Source organism: Moschus berezovskii, chromosome 27 (assembly GCF_049115385.1).
Source record: "Moschus berezovskii isolate FMDL1 chromosome 27, NW_MosBer_1.0, whole genome shotgun sequence".
Taxonomy (NCBI): domain Eukaryota; kingdom Metazoa; phylum Chordata; class Mammalia; order Artiodactyla; family Moschidae; genus Moschus; species Moschus berezovskii.
The window spans coordinates 16,539,530-16,557,268 of NC_142486.1; the positions used below are offsets into that span (position 1 = coordinate 16,539,530).

At 44.2% G+C, this 17,739-nt stretch overlaps 1 protein-coding gene across 4 annotated transcripts in view; it reads left to right on the forward strand.

The window, feature by feature from the left end:
• Window positions 1-17,739, forward strand: part of XPO6 (exportin 6) — a 112,384-nt gene that overhangs the window by 66,761 nt on the left and 27,884 nt on the right. For 2 of the 4 annotated variants that reach the window (XM_088833088.1, XM_055409741.2), the window contains exons 10-13: window positions 7,742-7,850; window positions 9,317-9,406; window positions 10,527-10,596; window positions 17,096-17,255. In XM_088833088.1, the coding sequence (XP_088689214.1) occupies window positions 7,742-7,850; window positions 9,317-9,406; window positions 10,527-10,596; window positions 17,096-17,255 (429 nt within the window). Of the gene's footprint in view, window positions 1-7,741; window positions 7,851-9,313; window positions 9,407-10,526; window positions 10,597-17,095; window positions 17,256-17,739 lie in introns of all 4 variants that reach the window. The other 2 variants (XM_088833087.1, XM_055409738.2) reach the window with 1 other exon arrangement.

The following is a 17,739-nucleotide window of genomic DNA, read 5'->3' on the forward strand; positions in this document are numbered from 1 at the left end:
TTACACAACAGTAGATCCTGTTTTTGGTGAACTTGCCAACTGTGAGTAATTGTGTTGTTGAATGAGATTCTTCAAAGAAAAGGCGCTTCCGCCAGATTCTCTTGTATGCTGAGCAGTCGCATCCTTTGCTTTTGGAACTGTGCCTGATTTTGCTATATTTAAGTGGTTAGATGGTCTTTCACGTCGCTCAGACTTTTTGGAAGAATAAGCTGAGGAAATGATCAGCATGAAAATGCTTTTAAAAGCACAGTACACATGTGCTTTAGGTGAGGAGAATGCAGTTGTTCCACTGAGAAGTACTTGTGCTGATTATGGCACCAATAGAAGGAGCAGCGGAGCAGTTTAAATCCCTTTTCTGCTTCATGGTAGCAGTGTTACTTTTGGTCAAGTCGTATGGTAATCACATTTCCTCTTGCAAAATGAGCATACTAATACCTCTCTTGCAGAATGGCTAAGATCAAGGAAATCGTGTATATAACATACCTGGCATAGTATCGATCACATGTTAGGCACTCAATGGATGGTCACAGTAATGACCACACAGTAATAATAAGTCATAGATGATGTTGCTGTTGTTTGACTGAGGTGGTGACTGTGGAGTTAATGACAGGACCCCTGGACACTCCTCAGCCCACTTGCAGATGTTGACCTGCCTGTCTACCCAGGCATCTGTCGTCACAGTTGTCAGCGGTCCTGGCTGACCACTTTAAACACTAGGGATTTTTCTCGTTGATCATTTGATTATTATCCTAAATAAGGCTTTCTGATTTTTCATGACTTAAAAAAAATACACATATAATACTTTCATACCTTTAAAAAGCAACCCAAATGTTCAAAGTTTGTCTGGTTTATGCCGTTAAATGGTAACCATCATCTGGGGGAACAGCTTGTCAGTCTGACACCCCCTAGAGGTCAAAGGTGGTAGACGACAAAGAAGGACGTACAAGATAGTCTGCTGCGTGCTCAAAGAAAATAGTTGAACTCTGTGTTTTTCCTGTCACCTCTTACGGAGCATGTTTATAGAAGTACACACTCAAAAAACCTTAAATGAAAGTTTTGGAAGTTTGGCAACCACAGCTCTAGGTTATCTTAGAGATCCCAATATATTGAAGCAGCTGATAAAGAGCACTGCCTACAGATAATTACTGCATTGATTTTTAGTGAAGAGCTTGTCAATGCAGTCAGATGTTTTTCAACTGATAAAATATATCTGAAAGAAGTCAAGAGGCTTTAGTGACTTGAACCAGAATTTCAGAAGCAACTGGTCTTGCAGGAAGTAGTCAGATGTTTTCCTGGTGTCTTAAATGGGAGACGTAGGTGTGGTTAAGTCACAGAGACAGCATTCAGTTCCTGTCTCTTGTGGTTTATAGGTTTTGCATCATTCCTCACAACAAAGTGGTAGGCTTTGTAGGCTACAGATTTAGAAGTACAAATGTACATAGATTTATTTTTGGCCCTAGGAGTTTGGAAGTTGGAGCTCCGCATGTTCCTTGCTCAATGAGGATGCTCAAGAATTTCTTGTTCAGAGCTGGTGGGGACTTGGAGAACTTGAGTCCCGTTGTTAACAGATAAATGTTCTGTAATGCACCCAGCTGAACTAATTGCTAGTGGGGTTCACTGTCCAGGTTTGCCATTTTGAATAAGTGGTGTCAGAAGACCTGAATTTCAGTCTCCTTTTCCCCTTTGTACTTTGGGAATGGTTGTGCCTACTTTACAAGTTCTTGAGCAAATTCAATGAACCAATGTGTGTAAAGTACCTTGGCTGATAACAGATGTTCAGTAAATAAGCATTAGTTCTCACCCTGTGTCTCTCCTTCTCTAACTTCCTTCTCTCTGTGCTTGTCAATGTGTAGGGAGACACCTGGGTAGGAGCTTATCTTTCTAGGGGGACGAGGAAACTTGAAGTGTGTTAAGCAACCTAAAGTAACTGAGTCATGTCCTGTGACACCCTTTGTCATGAGAGTACTGGCAAGTGCTGGCCACAGACCTGCCAGGGATTCAGGGTGATGTTAGACTGGACTGTAAACAAATGAGAAAACTTGCTGCCCTTTTCTTGTGAGTGGGTTTTTCTGCTTAGTAAAGAGGACGTGCCATTGTGACACACAGCATTTTGATATAGTTAGTAAAAGGTATTAACTAGGTTTATGTCAGGGCTCCAGTAGCTTTCTAGCTCTTGATACACGAAATTCATGCTGTTGACTGTCCCAGAGAGCAAGTGAATGGAATCTTAGTTATTTCACTGTGTTGAAAAAGCTATCCAGGAATATGCTTCGGTGCTTTGTAGTTATCTGACTTGTAGGTTTGTTTATTTATTGCCTGCATATTGATTCATTTGTTCTCTTTCATTCATCATACATTTACTAAGCAGCTGCTATGTAGTTGCCTTAACATAACATTTTATTTAACTCTCAGAAAAAGTTGGGGTGCTTCTGAAATCACATTTGTGGTTTGAGCCACGCCGATCTGTAGGTTTATTTCCATTGTATATTTAAGCATTTAATGTTCTAAGTGTCCCTCTGAGCACTGCTTTAGCTTTATCTATCAAATTCTGTTTTAGTTTCCTTTTCTTTCAGTTTATTTTGTAATTTCTCTTGAGAATTCCTCTTTGGTGTTTAATTTCTAAATATTTGAGGATTTTCCCTGTGTTTTCTTGCTGTTGTTTTCTAGTTTATTATGACCTGCAAACATATTTTGTGTGATTTCAGTTTTCAATTTGTCAGGATTTGTTTTATGACCTACTCTTCTTGGGGCTTATTCATTGTGCTTGAAAGAGTGTGTATTCTGCTGTTGTTGGGTGGAGTGTTCTAGATACGTCAGATCAGATTGATTGATAGTGTTCTACATGTTGTCTTTATCTAGTTTGTTCTATCAGTTACTGAGAAAGGGGTGAATTCTCCCAAGTAAAATTGTGGATTTGTCTACGTCTCCTTTCAGTTCTGTCAGTTTTTGCTTCCTTTATTTTGAGACTCTTTTGATAGTTTCTAGAGAAGGAAATGGCAACTCACTCCAGTAATTTTGCCTGGGAAGTCCCATGGACAGAGGAGCTTGATGGATTACAGTTCACGGGGTTGCAAAAAGTTGGACATGACTGAGCAGCTATACGACAGCTGTTAATTTCACACAAGTTTAGTTTTCCCTTTTAGTGTATCTACTGAGTGTTTGACTGTATTTATAAGTTTTTTAAGTGGTTGCTCTGTATATTAAAATGCATATATATTTAACTTTTCGAGTTAACATATTACCACGTCACCACTTTTTTGCTCTCTCTTCTTGTATTGAGGTTGCCATATATTTTACGTCTGTGAGCAGTGAAAATCCCATCAGACAGTTTTCTGTTTTTGCTTTCATCCAGCATTCATATTTTAAAGATCTTAAGAGAATCAACAGAGAAACAGTTGTGTTTAGCCAGAGATCTGCCTGTTGTCTTGCTTTCCCTTCATTCTGAAGTTCTAAAATTAACTGATTAATTTTGGGGGCTGTGCTGGGTCTTCGCTGCTTTCTCCAGTTGTGATTGGGTGCTGCTCTTCGTTGCAGTGTGCAGCCTTCTCGTTGCAGTGGCTTCTCTTGTTGCAGAGCAAAGGCACTAGAGCACGCAGAGGTCAGTAATGATGGCTCGTGGGCTCAGTAGTTGTGGCGCATAGGCTTAGTTGCTCCATGGCATGTGGGATCTTCTCGGACCAGGGATTGAACCCGTGTCCTCTGCATTTGCAGGCAGAATTTTTTTTTAGGAAAACCTTTAAAAAAATTATTTATTTAGTTTTGGCTGTGTTGGGTCTTTATTGCTGCGAGGGCTTTTCTCTAGTTGTGGCAAGCAGGGGCCACTCTGTAGTTGTGGTGCATGAGCTTCTCCTTGCTGCGGCTTCTCTTGTTCCAGAGCTCGGGCTCTAGAGCATTCGGGCTTCATTAGTTGTGGCATGTGGGCTCAGTAGTTTTGGTGCCCTGGGGCAGGAAGGTTCTTAGCCACTGGACTACCAGGGAACCTCCCAGGTTTTACCGTTTACCTTCTAGATTAGCCAGCTCGGGTTGCCATAATGAAATACAACTGACTGGGGTGGCTTAAACAATAGAAATTAATTTTCTCTTACATCTAGAGAATGGAGGTCAGAGATGAGGGGGGCTGGCAGATTTGGTTTCTGGTGAGGGCTCTCTCCCTGGCTTGCAGACGTTGCCTTCCCTTCATGTCCTCACACGGCCTCTCTTCTGTGCTTGCACGGGGAGGGGGGAACGTGAGCACACTCCACTCCCTCATGTACACTTAATGTAATTAAGGCCCGCCCCACCCTTATGATCTCACTTAACTTTTGTTACCTTTCATAGGCCTTATCTCCAAATACAGTCATACTAAGAGTTGGGGGCTTCAACATACGAATTCTGAGTGGACACAGTACAGTCCAAAACACCCTCCAGCTGAAGACCCTCATGAAGGATGCTTATAATAGCTTGCTTTAAAAATCTTCGATAATTCCAGCATCTGTGTCATCTGTGACAGTTTGCTGATTGTCTTTCCCTTGACAAGTGTTCAGTGTCTCCTCGTTCTTTGTATGTCAACTATTTTAGAGCCCTGTCCATGTTTGTTCTACTAGCTATAGGCATGACTTCCATCTCCACTATCACTGTATGGTTAAAGATGGGTGCTGAATCTATAGACATCACACCCGTGATTCAGGCAGCAGGAGTAAAGGGGAGAGGTTGGACAAAAGCAGCTTTCCCAGAGGCCCCACCTAATAACTTCTTTTAATATTTCCTTGACCACTCCTGTCTGCAGGGGAAGACTGGGAAAAGTAGTCTTTCATTTGGCATCAGGGCCTCTCGTTCTCTTCCTGGGGAAGAAGGGTGTTGGGTAGGCAAGTGACAAATATAAGCTCTAGGCTTACGTGTTTGAACTTAGCCTTTTTCTCGAGTCTACTGAAGTGGGATTTTGATTCTGTTTGCAAGTTTTCCCACAGATGTTGCCTATTTTATTAGTGATTTTTCTCTGCCAGCATTCTCCTCTGGGCCATGATGCTTAATTACTTATCTTCTCTAGCTTGTTAAGTTATTTGCAAATAATGAGACACTCTTTGAGGGATTGAAGGGGGACAGTGTTTCTGTCTCTGACGAAGAAATGAGCTTCTGTGCCCACAGAGCTCTGAAATGTGACATTTCAGGAGGATCTTTAAGTAGTCTTTAGACTGTATCTACAGTCTCAGTACAGGGGTTGTAACTCTTAGACTGAATGAACTAACTGTACTTGGTCTTGGTATTGGATACCTTTTGGCTTTGCTTGTCTTGTTGTCCTGGTACTCCCGGTATAAGATTAGGTGATTGATGAGTTAGAGTCCTGTCAGGAAAACAGAAATTATACTTATTTATTTTAAGAATTCAATGTAGGAAATTGCTTAAACAAGTTTTAGAGGAGTGGAAAGCAAAAAGGGAACACTGAGACAACACAGATGACAACTGCAGGAAGCAGCTTCATCCCTAGGGCCAGGGGCACAACGGAAAGGTGTCGGGGTCACTGACTATCAGAGAGACGGCCTCCATGCAACTAGAGGTCAGATCTCTGAGGGGAGGGAATCACCCAGTTGCCACAGCTCAGAAGAGGGGCCCCAGGGAGCTGGGACTGACTCCTCTGAGGAGAGGTTGTGACCTGGCTCCTATTGGCAACTCAGAGAGAGCGTGTGATGGGGCTGGCTAGGGGAGTGTGGAAGCTGGAAGCCGAAACCTATTATTACTGCTGTTACTGCCTGGGGACCATTGTTGGGGTGACTCTACCAGGACAGCAAGCCCGCAGGAAGAGTGGGGTCTCTTTGCCTTTCAGTTTTCCTCCAGTGTTTGACAGAGGCCAACAAGCAGAGATGAAATGTGTTGTGTGCAGTCTCAGTCCCAGCATCACAGAGTATGGAGAGAGGACTGGTGCTGGGAGCTGAGCCACCAGGGTGGGTGCTTTGCCCTGTTAGTGGGCCCAGCCCTGAACTTCTCATAGAAACATTTCAGGAAATGTTTAAGGCAGATGTTTAGGCCACATGATTTGTTCTTGAATATTAGTGGTTTGTTGGCCCTTGTGGTAGCAACTGTTACATATAACTTCGGTGCTGAGTTAGATTCTTATCACATGTGGGAAATATCCAAGCCTCCAGCTCCAAATGTTTCTTTGAGAAATTATTTTTAGACAGATCAAGGGGTCAGGGTGTCCCTAGACTTTTTCCATGTCTTCTTTTCAATTTTAAGTGCTTAAAAGTTGACTAAAATTGAGGTTTTTGGGGAATGGGTGGAGCAGGCTCAAAGCCTGTTGGTGGTTTATGTGTAGAGAGAAGAACATGAGGCGTTGAGTTAGGGAGCCCTGGGTTTAAACCAGCTAGCTTTGTGACCTTGGGCAGTTGATTTAACTTCTCTTAACTATAATTTTCTCATCAGAAAAGTATCAGTAATACCACCTGCCTCTCACAGTTGTTGACGGGATTGAATCATTTGGTCCCCTGGTGGTCTGGTACTTAGGATTCTGGGCTTTCACTGCCATGGCCTGAGTTTAATTCCTGCTCAGGGAACTGAGAACAAGCCATGTGGTGCAGCACCGCTGCCCCCCCCAAATCAAATAATTGAGTTAATTTATATTTATATATAGTATATTTTTATATATACTTGATATTTATATATAGTATATATTTATATTTAGTATTTATAGGTACAGATGATAAAAGCATCTGCCTACAATGCGGGAGACCCGGGTTCGATCCCTGGGTCGGGAAGATCCCCTGGAGAAGGAAATGGCAACCCACTCCAGTACTCTCGCCTGGAAAATCCCATGGAGCCTGGTAGGCTACAGTCCATGGGGTCGCAAAGAGTCGGACACGACTGAACAACTTTACTTACTTATAATCCTCAGGGTGACCACTGAGAAAAAAACTTTAAAATATATGGTAAAAGAAATGGCAAGGGAATTAAAATAGTACACTCAAAGCTATTTAACACAAATGGAAGCAGCCCTAGCGGAAGTAAGGAATAAAAGATAAAACGTAGAGAAAACAAATAGCAAAATGGCAGCAGTCAGTCCTTCCTTATTGGTAATTGCATTAAAATATAAAGGCTTAATTAACTTCTCTAGGTAAAAAGCAAAGATTGGCAGAATGGACTAAAAATACATGATCTGACTTCATGTTGTTTACAGGAGACCGACTTGAATTTTAAAGGCACAAATAGGTTTAAAGTAAAAAGAAAGGAAAAGATATTCCATGCCAACAATAACCAAAATAAAGCTAGGGTAACTACACTGTGTGTGGGGGGTATTCTTAGTCACTCATTCGTGTCCAACTCTTTGTGACCCTTTGGGGTGTAGCCCACCAGGCTCCTCTGTCCATGGGATTTTTCAGGCAGGAATACTGGAGTGGGTTGCCATTGCTTCCTCCAGGGGATCGTCCCTACTCAGGGACTGAACCCGTGTTCTGTGTCTCCTGCATTGTAGGCAGATTGTTTACCCACTGACTATACTAAGTTAGAATAGACTTGTAAGACAAAAATTGCTACCAGAGACAAAGGATATTATACAGGAAGGTGCCTGGAACATAGTTGAATAAGTCATACCCCTGCTCCTGTCCCATTGTCACATAACACTTGCGAAACCATAAACTAAGTTTAGTTTAGATGCTTCTTGTGTGTGGTAATCCAGTGTAGATACATTCCCTTCAGAATGCAGGGGGCCTTTTTGAAATCCTAGGCTAAAAGCCTGCTTTCACCTGATGTTGCATTTCTCCCTGCCACATAGGTACGAAGATGCCCTAGTCCTTTTACTGACGGAGGTGTTGAATCGAATCCAGTTCAGATACAACCAGGCCCAGCTGGAGGAGTTGGATGATGAGACTCTGGATGACGATGTAAGCAAGCACACCCTCGTTGGCTTTAATCCTTGCCATGCTGTGGTATGAATGGAAATGGAGACTTAGAACCCGTAGCTCTTTGCTCTAGAGACCATCTTTAAGCCAGAGCAGTCTTAACGGTTTGAGATACACATTTGAAATTTGTATTCTGCTGGTTGATTTGGGTTTATGAACTGTAAAAATGTTTTACAGGCATTTACCTATATGGACTAGAGACATAAGTAAAGAAACTGTACGTACAGTGAAAAGTGGTTTAGTAAGAACTCGGTATCCCGCGTATTTTCCCCTGCCTTGCATCCACATTCTGGGCAACAAATATAAGCTAGCTGGATACTGGTGGAGATAGTTAGAGATATTAAAATGATAAGCCTAGAATGAAAGGATATCTCTTTTGACTATATTTTATTAATATAAACTGATGTCTCTTAAAATCAACCTTGAGTTTATTGATGCTGGCATGCCCCACATTGGTAAGAAAAATGTCTTTAAGGATATAATTCCAGTGTTCCTTTTTCTTAACCACCATGCATTTAAACATTTTCAAGTCACTCTTATGGCTCTCAGAATAGCAGCCACTGTGCTGTGGTTAAGACCTTGAGGGTAGCCATATCTGGGTTAGAAACAGCCTTGTTCTTGGACCCAGATGGCCTAGATTTGACTGTGCAGCCTTGAGTATGAAGAAGGTAGCAGTCTGGTCACTGAATTTCTCTGAGGTTTAATTTCCACATCTCCCAGAAGGGGAAGGATATGTCTGAACCGACCTGTGTTGACAGTTGCGTGAGGGCAGCACACGTGGAAACAGTGGCCACGTGCCTGGTGGATAGTAGGTGCTTGGTAGCACTTGGTAGACTTTAGCTTCACTTCCTGTTACCTGTTTGATATAAGCCAGTGCATCTCATAGTTTAGCCTGAATAAGAGTCACTGTGAGACAGCTTGTTAAGCAGACTTTGATTCCGGAAGTGTGTGTGTGGGGGTGGGGTGGGGAGCGTGGCACAGAATTTGCATTTCTGACAACCCCCCACCCTGGAGATGCCGATGCTGCCTGTTCATCGACTGTACTTTGTGTAGAACTGGCGTGGCCGGTTATATAAGCTCAGGAACAGGCTGTCTCAGAAGGTAATGAATGACAAATTCCTATGGCTGGGATGATGGAAAGGGGACTTGAGCATTTATTTCACCAGTCACTTTTTAAAATCTGTTATTCCTATGACAGAGAGAAAAGTAGGTCATTCTATGTGGATCGTTTACTTTTTGAGGAACCAGCTTCTTATGACATTAATTCATTGGATCAAAAAAATTTTTTTTAGCTTGGCCTTTTTAAAGTACCAAATAACCTGGTTTACTATTTCTTCACATACTTATGTCTGAGAGTGGGCTTGAGGTGGAGGGCAGGCTGGCAGGAAAGCTGATGAGCCTCTGCCATTCTGGGAAGAGCTGATCCTTGTGTATTTGCCCCGCAGCAGCAGACAGAGTGGCAGCGGTACTTACGCCAGAGCTTGGAGGTAGTGGCCAAAGTGATGGAGCTCCTTCCCACACACGCCTTCTCAACACTGGTAACTCACCATTTGGAGGGGAGTGCATATAGCATGAGTAGTAAGGCTTTTGTGCTCACCAGTCTTATGTATATATTTTAAACAGAGAATAATAATTATGATAACCGACCCTTGAATTTAATGTGTTTAACATTTCCTCCAAGTATTTTAAAATGAGCTTTTGGAAGCTCTGTTTTTCTTTCCTAAACTCTTGGGTATAATATACATTTTACTGATACGTTTATGCTTTCACCAGTGGCTTACAAGTGGCCAAGTCAAGTGGAAGATTGATTTATAAAAATTATACTGTTGGAAAGTTAGCCTTCGTAAAACTCACAAAACTCTTGGCAGATTATTTGCTGGGCACCTTCTGTCTATATTTATGTGAACATAGACTCCTTAGTCATAAGGACTGATTTCATTCACTAAGTGACGCTTGCTTTTTGAAGGAATTTCATTAAGTCCATTTCTCCTCTAAAGGCAGGATAATTTATTGGGGTCAGGTTTGCATTGCACTGCCCAGCTGTGTCTTGGGTTCGCTCATGGAGAGTGCCATTTTATTTTGCCATCTGCCTTTCATGGGAACCTGTCACATTAACGTCTTAATTTTATCTTAATGTTAAGTTAGCAGCTTTAGGAAGAAAAGATAGAGCTCTGATTATGAAGGTCCTGTCTGCTAAATGAGTAAGGCAAACTGACTCCAAATAATTTGGCTGTCTCTTCACTCTATCATGCACTTTAATAAGGCATAACTGCACTTTTTTTCAGGGCAGGGTTTTCCTTGGACTTGAAGGGAGGTGGGTCCTGTCTTAGAGCTCTAGAAAGTATAGATCATTTGGGGGCTTGATGTCCTCCTTTAAGGACATAATTGTCATAATAATCATAGTGCTTTCTTCAGAAAAGTATGGAACTAGTGCGTTATTTTCTTTCTTATTCCAAATATTAACTGGTGATTTTAATTGTAGAAGACTTCTTGGGGGTGGGAAGTGCTGAGGGGTGCCACCTCCTTAGCTGCGTGTAAAGGCTCCCAGAGAAAAGTTTTTTACCCTGTTGCTCCCACTCCAGATACTTCTTTCAATGTTGAAATGCTGTTAAAATTCGCATTTATGTTTTTTTTAATCTTTTGTTTCTTTGTTTTCAGTTCCCAGTTCTTCAGGACAATTTAGAAGTTTATCTGGGGTTACAGCAGTTTATAGTTACTTCAGGGTCAGGTAAACTGTCTTTTATTTTCTAATTTAATGTTCAGAAAAAAGATTCTGAAAAATCATCCTCCTGGGAGGACTTGGTAGCAGCTCTGCAGCAGATGACCTGGTGGAGCTGATCGTGGGGGTTGTCAGCTCTCCTGTGTCAACATTATTGTTTAGTTGCTCAGTCGTGCCCGACTCTTTGCGACCCTTTGGACTAATACTTAACTACTGCCTTCTGTGTTGTCAGAACATGATTTCTCCACTGCCCCCTCCTCACCACTTCCACTCTCTCAATTTCTAAATAGGGAAAAAATTAAAAAAAAAAATGATGATTGAAAAGGAGCTGTGGGGCAGGTAGAGGATGAGGCTGTGACAGTGTATCCCAAAGAGGTGTTTCAGTGAGAGAGAAGCTAATTTGGAATAAAGAAGTAGAACTTTTAAAAAACCCTGGCAATTAGAATATTTCTCTGTGTCCTTTAAACCAGTTGGTAAGCTAGGGGAAAAAAATAGCCTTGGACTTTGCTGGACTGTGTTCTTCCATCTCTGGCTTTTAGGATCGGGAGGACCTGGGAGCAGCTCTGAAGCAGACAACCTGGTAGATCTGATCATGGGGATTGTCAGCTCTCCTGTGTCAACGTTGTTGTTGTTTAGTCGCTAAGTCGCGCCAAGCTCTTTGTGACCCTATGAACAACAGCTTGCCAGGCTCCTCTGTCCATGGGATTATTCTGGCAAGACTACTAAAGAGAGTTGCTATTTCCTTCTCCGGGGATCTTCCCAACCCAGGGTTCAAACTTGTGTCTCTTGTGTCTCCTGCATTGGTAGGCAGATTCTTTACCACTGCGCCACCTGTTAAGCCCTCCTGTGTCAGTGGCTCTGACTGTAGCCATTTGGAAAGGCTTTGGCCTGCTTTTGGCAGGTTTCACCAGTTGGGGGTTTAGGGTTAGCATTTTGGGATTATTTTGTTAATAGCTTCTGTTCGTAGAAGAGGTATTGTATGCCAGGCACCATATTATTTGCTTTTGTTATTTAATTCTCTCAACTCTCCTGTGAGATATAAGTACTAATCACAGTTCTCTTGTTTTACAAAAGAGGAAATTCATGTTCAGAGATGTTAGTTTGCCCAAGGTTACATAGCTTGTGGTGCTAGTCCCAGGAGGAGGGTATACTAGGAAATGATAAAAAGTTGAATTAGCCAAAATCTGATATTCATTCTGCTAGGAGAAAGCACCAGGAACATCGTTCTTGCAAACACATTTATGGTACAAACACACACACACACACACAGACACATAGGAACTTAAAAAGTGCTTGCAAACACACTTGTGCTACATACACACCTACCCACCTGTGTACCCACACACAGTTTTCCTCACATGAGTTATCCCTGGCCCTGGCCAACTGCCCCTCTTGTATAACTCTGCTGCTTCAGCCTGGCACACAGTTGCCCAGGGTACAGCCCAGCGCCTGGATGAGCTTGTTATTTGTGGCAGAGCCTCCTCAAGAGGCTCTTTATGAGGCTGCCCTTCTTGGTGGCCTGTGACTGCTTGTTTCCATGACTAGATTAGCTTCTACCAATAAACAATCCACTGGGCCCCAGGAGGTTGATGGACTTGGCATGCCCCAACTCTAGAACCTGATTTGTGTAGATCGAGTAAGAACAGCTTCTGTAGAACTTTAAAAAGGCTACTTTTCAAAGCAAATGTGCCTGTATGATATGGCATCAACATTCATGGAAGTCTTTGGACTATGTGCAGATGTTGCAGATGTTTCCAAAATCTAGGAAAAAATTCTTGGGGAAAAAGTCATACTGTAATGGTCTCTCCCTCAGGGCTCTTGTTCAAATTAGAATATACTCAGAACCCTAAGGTGGCACAGTGGTAAATAATCCATCTGTCAGTGCAGGAGATGCAGGAGACACAAGTTTGATCCCTGGTTGAGAAGAGCCCCTGAAGGAAGAAATGGCAAGCCACTCCAGTTATTCTTGCCTGAAAAATTCCATGGACAGAGGACGCTGGTGGGCTACAGTCCATAGGGTTGTAAAGAGTCAGACTGAGCACACACACAGGATCCTAAAAAAGTTATTATTGATCTTAAAAATAAAATTATGTACTCTTTCCCCCCAGAATAGATACCTAAAGTCAGTAGCTGACTTTTTAACATTACATTGAGTCTGTCTTCAGGTGGCAGTCTGCAGTGATTTCCAAGTCCTTTTTCTGAGACTTATCTCATAACTTAGATTTTCTCATCCGAGAAGGATAATCTGATTGATTTTTCCCTAAATGAAGTATTGTAGGCCTGCTCTCATCGCAGCCCATTTACTGTCAATTTCACAGTACGCTTGGCTCTTCCAGGTCATTTCTAAACCTCATCCCAAGCACTGGTCCTCAGGGCATATACTCAAGGGGCAGAACCTCTCAGGCCAGAGCAATAGTTATTTCCTGTTTTAAAATGAGCTTTTTTATCCATGATGAAGCAAAAGCCAAGTTTCCAATGCAAAGGCTATTAAAAAATGGAAACTCTGAGTACGATTTGTTCCTTGGTTCCCATGGTCATTTACCCCTCACATAACCTTCATGCTATATTAGTCAGCCTTACTGCCTCTTACCAGAAACCACGTTCTTTTCCCCAATGGGTTAGGGCTCATTCCTTTCATTTGCATTTACCTTCTCCTGGCCTGAATTCTGGAGTGATGGAAGCCATACTTTTTTTTTTCCTGGCTACGTTTGTGAGGCAGGTGCAATCTTAGCTCCCTGACCAGGATCGAACCCAGGCCCCCTGCATTAGGAGCTCAGAGTCTTAGCCACTGGACCCCCAGGGAAGTTCCTGGGAGTCTTCTACTGATCCCCCTGCTTCCGCTTCCTTGGTAAAATCCAAGGCAAACGTGCCGCCGCTGTGCACTCCAGCCACTGTGCCTCCTTTGCCCCGGCAGTCGTCTTTGCCCTGGCTGGCTGTCTTTCCCACTGTTTGTGGTCCGTGTCATCCCTCATCAGTCACCGTGCCCCTGGTACTGCCTTTGTGTCCTTACATGTCCCGAAGGGTCTGTCCTGTAGGTATTTGGCCTCTGCCACTCCTCGCCGAGATCTTCCCTCATTGGGGCAATATTTCTGCTCCAAGCAGTCCTGCTAACTTTTTTGTTTAGCCATGCAGACTTCCCTGCCTAAGAGATTGCTTATGATACAGACTTTTAGACTTAAATTCTTGGCTCTGCTTAGGTTCATTTATGACTTGTTTGTTCTCTCAGAGTGGAATACCTTAAGTGCTAAGTTTTATATTTTTATTGCCCAGTTCCCCCCCCGCCCCAAAAAAAGACTGAATTATTTTTTTAAGTTTTTTAACTATGAACCATTTTTAGTCTTTATTGAATTTGTTACACAGCTGCTTCTGTTTTGTGTTTTGGCTTTTTTTCTTTTTGGCCCCAAGGCATGTGGGATCCTAGCTCCCTGACCTGGGATCGAACTGACACCCCCTGCTTTAGACGGCAAAGTCTTAACCACTGACCTCTGAATTACCTTTAACATTAATGTTTCTTTCCAGGGCAGTGACTTTCCAGTGAGCTGTTCTTTGTTGTTGTTTTTTTTTCATGTGGAACATTTTAAAGTCTTTATTAAATTTATTACAATATCGCTTCTATTTTATGTTTTGTTTTGGAGGGGGGCTGTGAGGCATGTGGGATATTAGTTCCCTGACCAGGGATTGAACCCACATCCCTTGTATTGGAAGATGAAGTCCCAACCACTGGACCACCAGGGAAGTCCTGTGGGCTGTTCTTTGGGTGTGGCTTAGGGGACATCTGTCTAGACAGCTGCAGGGTAACGTGGTTTATGGAAGATTGGACTTTGGTGTGGCCATGATATCTTCTGTCTCTGAAACCTGCACGTCGTAGTGTCCTCACCTGCAGGTTCCACTGTGCGGATGTTCTGTGTTGTTGATGGGAGCATGGAGGGAGCAAGGAGGGAACTAAGCCTCAGCCAAACAGAATAAAATGTGGATTGACCTGAACAGCTTTTCACAGTGGGAACTCTGGCCTTCCCCCTCAGGTGGCAATGTGGTTACCTTGCATGATTTTGTGGTGATAGTAGTATGAGGTTTCCAGGCTGGGGGGCAGGGCTAGAGACTGATTTGGGGGTACTTACTGCCTGTGCGTTTGACTGCATTGCAGACACATCAGGAAAGAACCAGCTGCCATTTTGATTGATTTGAACCTTGGATGGCACATAATGAACTATATGAATTACTATGGTTCTGTTAGGTCAGAAATGGTCATATAGCAGCAAATTGATATGATTCAAACCAATAGTTCAAAACACACATAGCAGTTCCAGACTGTTTTTCATTCTAGGTACTGCTTTTTTATCGGAAAAATTAGGGCAGGTTTAAACAAGAGTGATGAGAATGGCCAGGATTCTGGAGAGGGGGTGGGCGCAGAAAATAGGGACCAGGCGTGTATTTCAGCTAAGAGGAGATTCGCAAGAATGTGACCCTTCTCTCCACATCTCCCCAAGACTGTAATGTGTCTGCAGGCTTAAATTAAGCTTGTTTTTTGTTCTGCCCTCAAAGGGTGGAAGGGCTTCCCCAGTGACTCAGATAGTAAATTATCTACCTGCAATGCAGGAGAGTCGGATTTGATCCCTGGATTAGGAAGATCCCCAGGAGAAGGGAATGGCAACCCACTCCAGTATTCTTGCCTAGAGAATTTAATGGACAGAGGTGCGATCAGGGGATGATAGGAATTATCGGGGAGACCCCTGTGTTTCTGACCAGGCTGTCCAAAGGTGGAAACTCCCTCAGGAGGCATCGGGCTCTAGCATTCTGTTGAAGGGTCCGGGAAGAGGCTGAGGGGGCAGTGCTGGGGAAGGCCATGCGCCAGATGTATGTGTGGATGAGGGGCAGAAGGGAAGAGGGCTGGCCCCATCAGGATGACTTTTAAGCTGTCTCATGACCATCCATGAGGGAAACCTGATGTAGGCTGGTGTTTTGGCTTGGTTTTTAACAGAGAAACACAGGATCTTTCCCTTCATGCTGAAAATTAGTACAGTGAAAAAGCTGGAAACGAGTTATCACGGTAGAGCTGTGTGGGTGATGAGGATGGGTGTGTACAGGGAGAGGAAGGGGCCACTGATGAGGAATCAGAACCCATCTTCTGACAGGTTTTAGTTTACCCCGGGCTTCGGTTCCATAGCAGTGACCCCGAACATCCCTGACACTCAGGTGTGTTCTTGTGGTGCTTTTGTTAACTGGGAGAGAAGGGTATAGAGGCACTCTTCCCCTCACATGACCACACGTGACCAGAACCACTTCTTGGTTCTGTGTGTTCTGTGGGCTCCTCTGGCTGGCAGTGTGGGGAGCTGGCCTACCCTCCTTAGCCACCCATCTAGTGGCCTTGGCAGGGCTGCCTGCAGGCTGATAATCCTGCTGCTGGATGTTTTTGTGCCAAGGCTCTGCTCTCCGTGGGGAGTGTTGCAGGGGGGCAGGTGATTGGTCAGGTCAGGGCTGCTTTGTCACTGGCTCTTTCCTCCATTTGTGTCTTCCTTTTGTCCTCTGGTCCTTGGGGTGTGACCCACTGTCACAGTGCCCTGGCCACAGTGTCCCCCTTTGCAGGCTTCTGTCCTCCTTTTGGGGCTGTCACGGGCTCTGTTCCAGCCTCATCACTTGGAAATCCATGTGGCGTCGAACTTGTTGACTCATGCCCCGACTCTTAGGGGTCAGCCTTCCTTCTTCCTCTCTCCCGTGTTGACTGTCCATGTGCGTCTGCATGCTCAGCTGCGTCTGACTCTTTATGACCCCTGTGGACTGTAGCTACCAGGCTCCTCTGTCCATGGGGTTTCCCAGGCAAGAATACTGGAGTGGGCTGCCATTTCCTACTGTGGGGGCATCTTCCTAACCCGGGGATCGAACCCACGTCTCTGCATTGGTAGGCGGATTTGTTACCACCGAGCCATTAGGGAAGCCCATTACTTATCCTTTGTTGTTGTTCAGTTGCTAAGTTGTGTTCGACCCTTTGCGACCCCATGAACTGCAGCACTCCAGGCTTCCCTGTCCTTTACTATCTCCTGGAGTTTGCTCAAACTCGTGTCCACTGAGCCAGTAATGCCATCCAACCATCTTATCCTCTGTCACCCTTTTCTTCTGCCCTCAATCTTTCCCAGCATCAGGGTCTTTTCCAGTGAGTTGGCTCTTGGCATCAGGTGACCAAAGTATTGAAGCTTCAGCTTCGGCATCAGTCCTTCCAATGAGTATTCAGGGTTGATGTCCTTTAGGATTGACTGGTTTGATCTCCTTGCTGTCCAAGGGACTCTTGGGAATCTTCTCCAACACCACTGTTTGAAAGCATCAATTCTTTGGCACTCAGCCTTCTTTATGGTCCAACTCTCACATCGTACATGACTACTGGAGAAACCATACCTTTTACTAGATGGACCTTTCCCTTGAGAATCCCTTGAACCATATGAAAAGGCAGTTATCTGTAGTGGGAATTAGAGCATGTTCTTCCTGTTGAAAAGCCACCTGAGGTGTTCTGTTCCAGGACCCAGGCTGAACATCACAGCGGAGAACGACTGCCGGCGCCTGCACTGTTCCCTGAGAGACCTGAGCTCCCTCCTGCAGGCCGTGGGCCGCCTGGCCGAGTACTTCACTGGGGACGTGTTCGCCGCCCGCTTCAGCGACGCCCTCACAGTGGTGGAGAGGTGGGTGGGCAGTCCCAGTATGGAACTCAACTTCCCTGCTTCTATGAGGGGCTGTGGTGGCCAGGCAGCTCTGCCCTGTGCAGGTGACTCGAGGCTCCGCCGCACACGGGGGTATGGAGCAGTCACTGACCTTCTCTGAACTTCATTCAGGTCCTGGTAAAACAGAGTGGACATAGTATCCTGTGGGTTTATTGTGAGATATGTATGAGGTAAGGCACTGAGCCCGGGGCCTAGTATGTAGCACATGGTCAAGAGAAGCTGTGATTTCATGAGAGCTTATATTTAAAGACAGGAGTAACCTCAAGAGAAACCAGGTGGTCATAAAGAGATGTTAAGACAGCCCTGTTAATAAAAGGACAAACAGGTAGGCAGTCTGCACTCTTGACCAGGCAGCCAGATGCCAGAGGGGTCTTTATCTGGTCCTGTTAGATAGGGACTAGTTTTTGCAGTCCTTTCAGGGACCTGAGGTGGAAAAGGAGATGGC